General features: G+C 36.0%; 1 protein-coding gene across 1 annotated transcript; it reads right to left on the reverse strand.

Moving 5' to 3' along the window:
* Positions 1–486: 486 nt before the first annotated feature.
* On the reverse strand, positions 487–10039 carry LOC122755605 (pancreatic alpha-amylase-like). The gene is made up of 10 exons (XM_044004245.1): positions 9836–10039; positions 8618–8764; positions 7318–7515; positions 5677–5907; positions 5146–5279; positions 4319–4441; positions 4123–4222; positions 3154–3272; positions 2771–2896; positions 487–882 (listed from the first exon to the last, which is right to left on the reverse strand). Exons 1-10 carry the CDS (start codon positions 10001–10003, stop codon positions 693–695), a joined length of 1536 nt encoding a protein of 511 aa, XP_043860180.1. The 5' UTR covers positions 10004–10039; the 3' UTR covers positions 487–692.
* Positions 10040–10588: the final 549 nt, after the last annotated feature.

The following is a 10588-nucleotide window of genomic DNA, read 5'->3' on the forward strand; positions in this document are numbered from 1 at the left end:
TCAAGGGCTATTGTGAGGATAAAATTTGTGAAATGTTTGTAAGCCTCAAAGCATTAAAACAAATCTATAATTAATAACTTAGATGTATATATAGCATGCATATTTATTACATTTATATATGATGTGAATCTGGAAGTAAAATCTAATATAGCACTAAAAGAATAAGGAGAGGCTAAGAGAACAGCTGAGAAAAAGCATGGTTTTTGTAGGTATTCAGATTAGATAACATTTACAATCCCATTTGAGATGCCATTCATAAGTCAATATACTGTTTCATCAAAAGCAGAATCATTCTTCCTGCTAATTTAAGAAATATTCCTTGGCAGATGAAAATATGAACAAGTCTGATGAATTTTGCCCCCATTAAACTGGTCAAAAATAAAAGAAACAGGTAAAAGTCTTGTTTTTCATTAATGAGGAAAAAAAGAAGAATGTAAGATTCATAACAAGGACTCAGATATTTTTGCTATTTTTTTCCATGCCACTTTTAATTGGATCTAATAGAAGATATATCCATAACATTCTAATTATTGCATAAAGATGTGATTTAGATGTTAAGCTGTTAGGCTTATTTTGACAGATTTTTATATCATGTAGAAGATAATTTCTGGACTCTTAGTACAATTACAGATCTATGAAGAGGGAATTGGCCATTATAGATATCTTTTGCTTGTTGCTTCTGGAAATGTTATTTACAATTTAGCATTTACATGGATGGCAATGAATGGATCTTCAGCAGTGTTGCTAATACTGAAGGAAGCACGACCATCGCTAGAAACGTAGATCTGAGTTCCTGTACAACTGTTATTGGTTTTGTCTCCGGAAATCACATCACAGTACGTTCCAGCAGGAAGACCAGTTTGCAGAGTCACTGACAATGCCCTGAAAAACAAAAGGCAAATCATCACTATAAAGCAAGAATATGAAATGGGTTTTGAAAACCATACAAAAATGGCTGCCCTAGATGTTTAGATTATGAGTATGTCTGTGACTTAAGTATAAATCCTATAAGTACAGGGCTCTAGACTGAGAAATGTCTCTAATAATCTAGGGAATCTCCAAGTGAGTTAAAGAAACCATAAGGATAGGACAGAACTCCTTAGAATATTAGAAGATGAAGATTTGAATGACAAGGGTAGATACTTCAGAAAATTAGTATCTAAAAATTGTTTAAATTATGCACTTTTTGATAAAGGGAAATATTTCCATTCTAAGCACTGGTTACTTCCATTTAGGAAAGACTGATTACTTCCAATAATTTGAATTTGATCATTTTTAACGTTTTCCTTGAGGAAGCAAAACCTGTTTTAAAGTGAAGCCTAAAAACAATCTTCTGTTGCTTCAGTGATTGAGTTGTAAAGTCATCCTATGTCAATGTACTCTGATGTCACTGCACATGGAAGACATGATTTAAAGAGACAAACTGCTATAATTTTTGATAAGACAGTACAGTTGGTTAATTTTTTCTTCTGTTATTTCATTAAGTAGAGTGGGAGACTAAATCTTGCAGGTGGAAGATAGCTCCAGATATGGAAGATTCATGAATATAGATTTGTTAAAGGTTCAAAAATGCCAAGGAATAACCACCTGGCTATAAGAATAGAAAATCTTTATATGACTTTTGTCAATTACTGCTGCCAAGCTACTTACTCTTAACAAGAGGTGTGAGAAGTTGGAAGGTAAGTTGGCAGTTCTTTTTACTCAGGCAATATTTCCCAAATCTTCAATCAGAAACACAGAACCCTCAGTAGCATTATCACAATTCCTATAGTAACTATTACGATTTTCTTTTTTTTCACCCCCTCATTCTCATTTTGTATTGTCTGTAAGTACACATTCACTGTATTATTCCCAGAGGCAGTTTAATTTTCTCAACTGTGTATTGTGTCTATTGTGGTTGTGGTTGTAGTTGTGGTTGCTATGGGTACAAGGGATGGTTCTACTTGATGGCCATATTAAGAAATGACTGATGTCAAAATAAGAAGCATCAATAAAATATATTTAAAACAAAAGTAATTAGTGGGTTTAGAAGTTTGAAGAATAAATCTGAAATTCAAACCCTGCTAAAACTTATGGGACTTCTTTTGTTAGGGGGAATAAAAGATGGACAGCAATATCTTCCTCATTAATACTAACTTAGCTGTTTTCAAATATAGTGTGAAGAATGTAGAGTGGAAAAAAAGAGGGAATTCCATTAAGTTAGAAGTGACCTGAGAATATAGAGGATGTGCCCAATGTCATGAAGGTGTCTAATATTTTTTTGTTTTTGTTTTTGTATATTTAGTGAGGTAATTGGGGTTAAGTGACTTGCCCAGGGTCACACAGTTAGTAAGGGTTAAGTGTCTGAGGCCAGATTTGAACTCAGGTATTCCAGACTCCCGGGCCGGTGCTCTATCCACTGCACCACCTAGTTGCCCCAGTGCCTAATGTTTTAATAACATTTTAAAATTATTATTCCTTAATTTTTCACACACAATATAAATTCAACTCCTGTATATACTGTATATGTTGCTGTGGTATTGTAACTCAAAAACAAAACAAAAAAGAGCTATTTAATAGGGGTGACCTTTGAAGTCTTGATTTTAGAAAATATTTTCTCTAGCCCTTTCAATCTCCTTTTCTTTCTTTTCACTTTTCTTTATACCATGTAGCACCAATTCTGATCCCTTCAGATACGCTTTGAATTATCAATAAAAGCACTAGGGATCAGAAAAAAGTGATCATTTAAGAATATAATGAAAAGAAACAAAAAAAAGTGACTGCTACTTACCAGTCATCATTGTTAAAGATGATGAATCCTTTATTCCCTCTACCAAAAGCCACCTGGTTACTTCCATTATCCCACCAATTGGTAAAAGACTGACCATCAACTACATTACGGAAAATAACCATATTCCTAGAAACAAAATTTGCAAAATATTGTTAAATACATTTGGTTTGAATATCATGCTCCCTCCCTTTCACCCCTCTTTTCGAATGTATTGTTTTTGTTCTCTGTGTTTGTGTCTGTGTGTGTGTAGTTGCATACAGACCAAAATTCTTAGAGCAGTTTTAAGTTATCAAAGATATTAATACTAGTCTAAAAGTTTGGGATACCTGTAATATCAGTTGTTATGAGAAAGGTATCAGGCAGGTACAACTGAGCTTTCTTACCTTATTTGGCGCCATCTGTGTTCACAAACCCAGCCATTGCCACAAGTAGTGTCTGCATTGATAGTTACTCTTTTAATGACTCCATTATCATTGGGTGGTCCAATCCAATCATTAGCATCCTTAAATTTTCAAAACATAGACATGTGTATCAGTGATTCCACTTGTTTGGGTATTCCCTCTCCCTTATCTTGTTTCTGGATTTGAGTCCAGCTTCTGGTCTTTCTCCTCAGGTAATTTGGATAAATTACGCTGGGACACACTTTCTTCATGACCTGTAAAGTCTTTTCTGGGATTAAATCTATGATCCTATTCACAAATTGTGTCACTCTTCTGCTTAAAATTCCTCACTAACTCCATATTGCCTTTTGAACAAATGTAAATTCCTCAGCCTGACTTTCAGAACCCTTACAATCTGAGACCATTATATCTTTCCATTCTTATCTCTTACTACTCTCTTCCACATACTTAATGACTTAGCCAAGCTGCACTAATTGCCACCCCCTGAATACTTTCAATATGCTTACCTTAGGGAGAGAATTCAATGGTAATCACTGTAACTAGAATCCAGTCCTGTCTCCAACCAACTTTGAAGCCCAGGTCTAATGTCATCCTCATCATGAACCTTCCTTGGTTCTTTCAGGCTGTTACACTCTTTCTTCTACCCCATTTTTGCTTTGATCTCTCTCTCTCTCTGTCTGTCTTTCTCTCTCTCTGTCTCTCTTTCTCTGAGTATATTTTCATTTTGTACCTTTTCCGGGATATATCATACCTGTCAAACTGATTGTGAGATAGGTAACAGGAAGACTATGCCTGCTTATTGTTTAATATTGCTTCATGTCCCTGGATACTGGCATGGTAGGCATATCTTTAAAAAACTGATTTTTGATCAGTTATTATTTCTTCCTCCAGTGTCTCTCCACAGGCCTCATTATCTAGTACATACTTTCTAAATGTTGAAATAAAAAATACCTTTCCATTCTGAATGTTTCTTGACCACCTGTAGCTTGACATCACTCTGGTTACTCCATATGGATGAGCAAGCATAAATCCAACTGCCATTTTGTAGAGTCTAGAAGGTATAAAAAGTGGGCATCACACAAAAGAAGAACATTTTTGGAGACTATTAGGAAGATTACCAACACAGGTAGAGGACTCCACCACATACCTGGCATCCCAGAAGGTAAGAATGGAAGCTCCACCGGCTCCATGGCCCCTCTGGTTGTCATGATTATCCACAAAGACAAGTGCTCTGTTAGAGGGCATGAGGGACCAACCTTCTCCCCAGTTCCTGTACAAAGAAATATGGAGTGTTTTTCTTGTGATTCAGGCTTTTTTTTTTTTTTTTTTGGTCTTCTCTCCCTTTAGGGCATTCCTTATCACAAACAAACAAATTCCTTTATGCAGAATGCCCATATTATGATTTAAACAGAAGAAGACTGAGAGAAGAACTGGGATCAAATTCTGACAACCACTTACTAACACTTTAACCTCAAATGAGTCACCTCACTATTCTGGGTCTTAATTTCCATATCAGTACCAATGAGTTTGGCTCCCTAAAGTTTCTTTCAACTCTAACACTGTGCAGTTAAGTTAAAACCTTAGAGAGCCATATATATGTTAGGTACTTCTATCATGTTTGTGTTGTAGAATTTGTATTAAAGGAGGGTGTCATGCTGAGGCTGCAGCATATTATTTTTATATTGTTATGATTTTTAAATTCTTGTGTTCATGTTGTGGTGTACATTATAAAAAATAAGCATTTGCCAAATACATTTTCATTCTATCTGTTCAAAATAAAGCCTAATGATTTCGTCTTAGCTTTCTGAAAAGGCATGTTTTCAAATTGACCTCTATGAGTAATACAAATGATTAACTGATATCCAAGCAGAACTCTCCCAATTAATATTGGGAACAAATTCCTGCAACTGTTGCACACTGAGGTGAAGATTTCCTTGAGCAGTAGTCTGAAGGGGAACCCCCTTTTTCATTTACTTCAAATAAGACATCTTTTCTCCATTCCACTTGCGTAGAACTGTGCCCAGTTTTGCACCGTATTTGAACTCTGTAACCCGACCATTTCCGTAGTAGTCACTGCTTTTAATTGCCTCACCACCTAGATCGATTACCTAGGAGAAATAAAAAAAAATATGATTTTGCATCGAAACTCTAAAAACATTTTAATCATCATATTAGCATGTTGTTGCAACAATTTTAATGCTATGTACTATATTGAATATTCAAATTAATTTTCTTCTTTGAACAGATGACTTAAATTTTTTTCCAATCTGGAGAGATACTATTAAAAAGAATCAAATTTTATCTAGGCAATTTTAATTTTTATCTTTTGAAGATGCTGATCTAATGCAAGCCCGCATAACCAGGATTAATTCATATTTGGCATGCCTATATAAAACACATTTAATCAATATTATCATTTTTTGACAATAAAAACAATCCTTGCATGCATATTCTTCTATCAGTCAGCCTCTGTCCCCAGCATATACACACATTTTATCTTAGTACCTCCTGGTAAATGAATGGCCTGGATCCTTCAGGGAAAAAGTTTGTATTTAAATTGTTGAGTTTATCCAGAAATGCCTTCATGTCTCCAGGCCACATATGTTTGGAAGCATCAATTCTGAAGCCAGCCACCCCAATGTCAATCAGGTGGTTCATATAATCAGCAACCTTGGTTCGCACATAATCCTTCCCCAGGGCAAGATCAAGAAGACCAGACAAACGGCAGTCTCTAACCTGTTCAAACAATATTGGCATGTGTGATACAGGGGCAAGATCACCTTTTTCCTTCCCATTTTGAAGTGCTCCTTTTAAACACCTAAGGCACAATGCACTTTAGCATCTTAGCTAGGGCAGGGCTTCTTAAGTGTTTCTCCTACTCACAACCACTTTTTCCATAAGAAATATTGATGTGACTGCAAGTATATGGGTATGTAAATTAGGTATATAAATCCAATCTTTGCTGATAATTTTTCCAGACCCAAGCATTCAATTAGTTGACCCCATATGGGGTCCCAACCCACATTTAAAGAATTGGGAGCTGGGTAAGCTTTAAATTTCCTTTTAGTGTGATATAAGGAAAAGAGCCCCCAACTCTGAAGTGAGGAAGTGGGTCTTAATTTCCAGATTTGTAAAATGAGAAGTTTTATTTCCATGGATGAACTGCTTCCCTCCATATCTAAATCTTAGGGTCCTCTAATTTCCAGAGAATTTCCTACATTGATGAAGTTCAATTCAATAAGCATTTCCTTTTACTTTCTGCTTTTTTTCATAGCAATTGGAATTAAGTGATTTGCCCAAGGTCACAGGGGTAGTATGTATCTGAGGCTGGTTTGATCTCCAGTCCTCCTGATTCCAGTACCAGTACTTTATCCACTGTCCCACCTAGCTGTCACCAATGAGCATGTCTTAAGAGCCTAGTGGGAGACACTGTGCTGTCAGCCCAAGATACAAAGAGAAAACCTTCCTGAACAGCCTTGCCTTTTATCCTGGTAGTAAAACATGTACATACATAACTTGTACATATATGAATAAATGCACATTCATTGTGGGGAAGGAAGTGTGAAAACTCTATAAGCTGGAAGGGCCAGGACAGAATTTATGTAAGATTCTGGAAGGGAACTCCAAGATGTGGAAATGAGAGGGAGAACATTCCAAACAAAGGCAGTGTTTAGAAAGAGTATGTCATGTACAAGGTATGTAATTAGCAGATGAATATTGTTGGAACATAGGGTGGTTGAGGGTAAAGAATATGTAATCAGTTTGAAATGCCAGACAGAGCCCAAATGGGAAAGAGCTTTACTTGATAAAAGAACGATTTGTGTTAGGTCCAGTAGGCACTAGGGAGCCACTGAGTCTTCTTAAGCAAGTAAGTGACATGGTCAGACTTCTGATATAGACATATCCATTTTTCAGCTGTATGTAATATGGATACAATAGTGGAGAGACTGGAAGCAGGGCAACGAAATAAGAAGTTATTGCAATAGTCCAGGAGAGGAGGAGATTGACATTCAGGTACACAAATCCTGAATGCAATAGTGGTCAGGATCATGTGATTATGGAAGTCAAGTAAGGAAGTCAGGCTCCAGATAAAAATTGGGTTCAGATAAACCTTAAGTGGTTAGTTAATTACCAATAAAATTTTACCTGATTGGCATCATTGTAGTTTTCTATTTCCCCACTACTGGTTTTACATTTCCCATCATTAAAATCATAGGAAGAGTATGGCACAGCAGAAAATTGCCTGGATCCAGGATTGAAGTAACTTCCACAGGTGCTACTTGTCCCAGCACTCACACCACTCCCACACATATGATTCACTACAGCATCCACATAAATGCGCACCTGGAAAAGCAAGGATTGTGTTTGACTTTGGAAGATGGAGCATCAATGGAATGAGTTGAACCCTCATCTTCTGACACTAAGTTCTGCACTCCTTCTACCTGAGGTTGTTAATTATCATCATCATTTAATGAATTTTACTGTATGTTAATGAAGTTAGACAGCATCTGTTCACTTAATTCATAAATCTCTCTTTCTGGTGTTAAATAATTAGTCTATGAATTTTGTTTTTGGTTTCTGGATCTGAAAGAAATCAGGCTGGGCCTGAAAATCAATGATCACTAAGTGCATAGAAATAGGGTGTGCACAATGCGAGAGCAAAGGAAAGAGAAATAAGAGGGGTATGTATATAATGAGTACATTGAGACCAACAAACAGAGCACTGCAACACAGCAAATCACTGATTAATTGTAATGACCAATCTTGGCCAGGGTGGGGTACTACAGGGACAAGATTTGGCATGTGCTGTCACACAGGGCCATTTTGTCAGATCGTTTTCAATAGCTATTTTAAAATTTTATGGCATTAAAACAACAGGAAGGAGTGCTCACTGAAGGGGAAAAACTCTCTCCCTACATTCTTAGTCATCCACAAGAATTACAAATTATATTTGTATTAGGCATTGCAGTTTATACATTCAATTCACACTTCTTATCTCATTTGATCCTTTCAAATGACCTGTGAAGCAGGCAGGGCAAACATTATGATCCTAATTTACCAGACTAGGAAAGTAAAGCCTAGGCAGTGTAAATGATCTGCCTAAGGTCATCTGTATAGAAGATTTCCTTAGAAAAACACAGCCAACTCTACCACCATCAGGTTTCTCACTGGTACCTAATGAATTCCAAAAGATGATTTAGAACACATGACTTTTAGGTAGCTACTAACTTCGAACTAGAATTTATGTACAAATAGCCCACTGGAACCTTTTTCAGAATGATATATTTATCTAACCAAAGGAAATTGTATGTAGAGTTCATTGAAAATAAAGATATAATTTCATAGTATACATGTTCAGGGACCCCCTGAAGTTTATCCATAGGATGCTTGGGGATTTTTGGACCAGAAAACAATATTTGATTAAAGTATCTTGTTATCCACTTACTCCCACATTGTTGCATCTCTTCACCATGTCTCTGAATTGATCTTCATTCCCAGACCGTGTGCATATCTTGTAGCTAATAGGCTGGTATCTTTCCCACCAAGGTCTTGAAGGGTTATTGATCACTGCATTCTCATTTGGAGGTGAGATCTGTGTTTTGGGAGGAGAAGGTTTTAGGAACACACAAATCATATGCTGCATTATATTTAAAAATGCTTCAAAATCCATTGACAGAATGAGTTGTGATATAGTATTAAAGGTTTAAAGAAGGCATTGATGAGTTTCTTTGGTAGAAACCATTCTTTGCCTAGCACCATCAGTGTTCTTAAAGGTCCTTTCACACACATTAATGTGTAGAATGACAGTTTTAGAGCTAGAAGTGAACAGAAATGTCATCCTGTTCAACCACCTAGATGAAGAACTGGAGGTATAAAAGCTTTAAGGTGACTTGGCCAAAGGTAGAAATATAGTAAGTCGAAGAACCAGGATTTGAACTCAGATCCAGTGCTTTTAGGATATGGAGTGGCATAGTGGATTATCACTGGACCTCAAGTCTGGAAGATACATCTCCTTGAGTACAATCTAGCCTCAAATACTTACAAGCTATATGACCCTGGGAAGTCACTGAGTACTTTTTTGACTTAGTACCTCAACTCTAAAATGATCATGGAGAAGAAAATGCCAAACCAGTCTAGCACTTTTACCAAAACAAAACAAAACAAAACAGTAACCAAATGGGGTTATGTATAGTTACATATGACTGAAGAGCAACAACTAGTAATTTTTCATATGTACAAGACTGTTTGTTAAGATAAGATTTTATCGTTATATCTAACATTTATGTAGCATTTTAAAGTTTGCAAATCACTTTGCAAATTTTAATTCACTCCATTCTCACAGCCCTAGGAGATAGGTAATGATGAAAGCTGTTATTAGTATTCCCATTCCATAGATGAGGAAAGTAATAATAAAAACATTTTATAAATTTTCCTATACATATATATCTAGTGTTTGATGCTGGATTTAAACTCGGGTCTTCTTGACTCCATGCACCAGACTATATACATCAAACTGCCTAGTTCTTACAAGTTAAGGGATTTCTTGAAATCATCTAGTTCAACCCCTTAATTTGTCCTCTTTTCTTTGTAGTTACATGCATAAATTAAAAATATTCGTTGTGCCTAGAACATGAATATCAAATGAATTTTTAAGTGCACATACCTGAACACCCCCATAGCCATTGGGAGCTAGGTAACGCTCACATTCAAGAGCAATGTCATCCCAGCGCCATTCAAATAAGTGGACAATAGATGTTCGACCATATTGGGTATGGGGATCATACTGTGCCCAGCATCCCCCAAGGACTGAAAGCAACAGCAAGAACCTCATTTTGCTTTGAATTGGCTAGCACTCTTTTCAACTACTATTTATACTACTGTAAGAGAAAAAAACAAAAAAAAACACATGGCAAATATTAGTTTGAATGCATGCCTGCTTGGACCACAGCCTTATTTGTTTTCTGAAAAAGGTTACAAGTAATGCAATACTAAACAGGTGAAAATGGTCTGTAATTTTCCCCAGATCATAATCACAGATAACCTTTAAGGATTTAGACTTTTTCTTATTCGGAGCATATTAGCTGTATCATGCTTTTCAAAGTAAATATTTATTCTGAAAATAATGAGACAGAAGTTGTTTAATTAGGAACAGGACTTATTTCTAAGAAAATTCACTCACAGAGGAAAATAACAGTCAATGTATATTGAGAATATTATACATTTAGTAATAAATGATGGTCATGACTCTTCCACTGAGAGAATAAGCCATTCATTCCTATATTTTAGAGAAAAATTTCACTTTTATTGACTTTATTCCCTGTTCTTCTTCCAAAATCTCTGAAAACTTTCCAGAGTTGCACATATGAATAGGATGGAAAGGGCATATGTTTTCTTATTTTAAATTCCTTACACAGAT

This window comes from Dromiciops gliroides, chromosome 4, assembly GCF_019393635.1.
Source record: "Dromiciops gliroides isolate mDroGli1 chromosome 4, mDroGli1.pri, whole genome shotgun sequence".
NCBI lineage: Eukaryota > Metazoa > Chordata > Mammalia > Microbiotheria > Microbiotheriidae > Dromiciops > Dromiciops gliroides.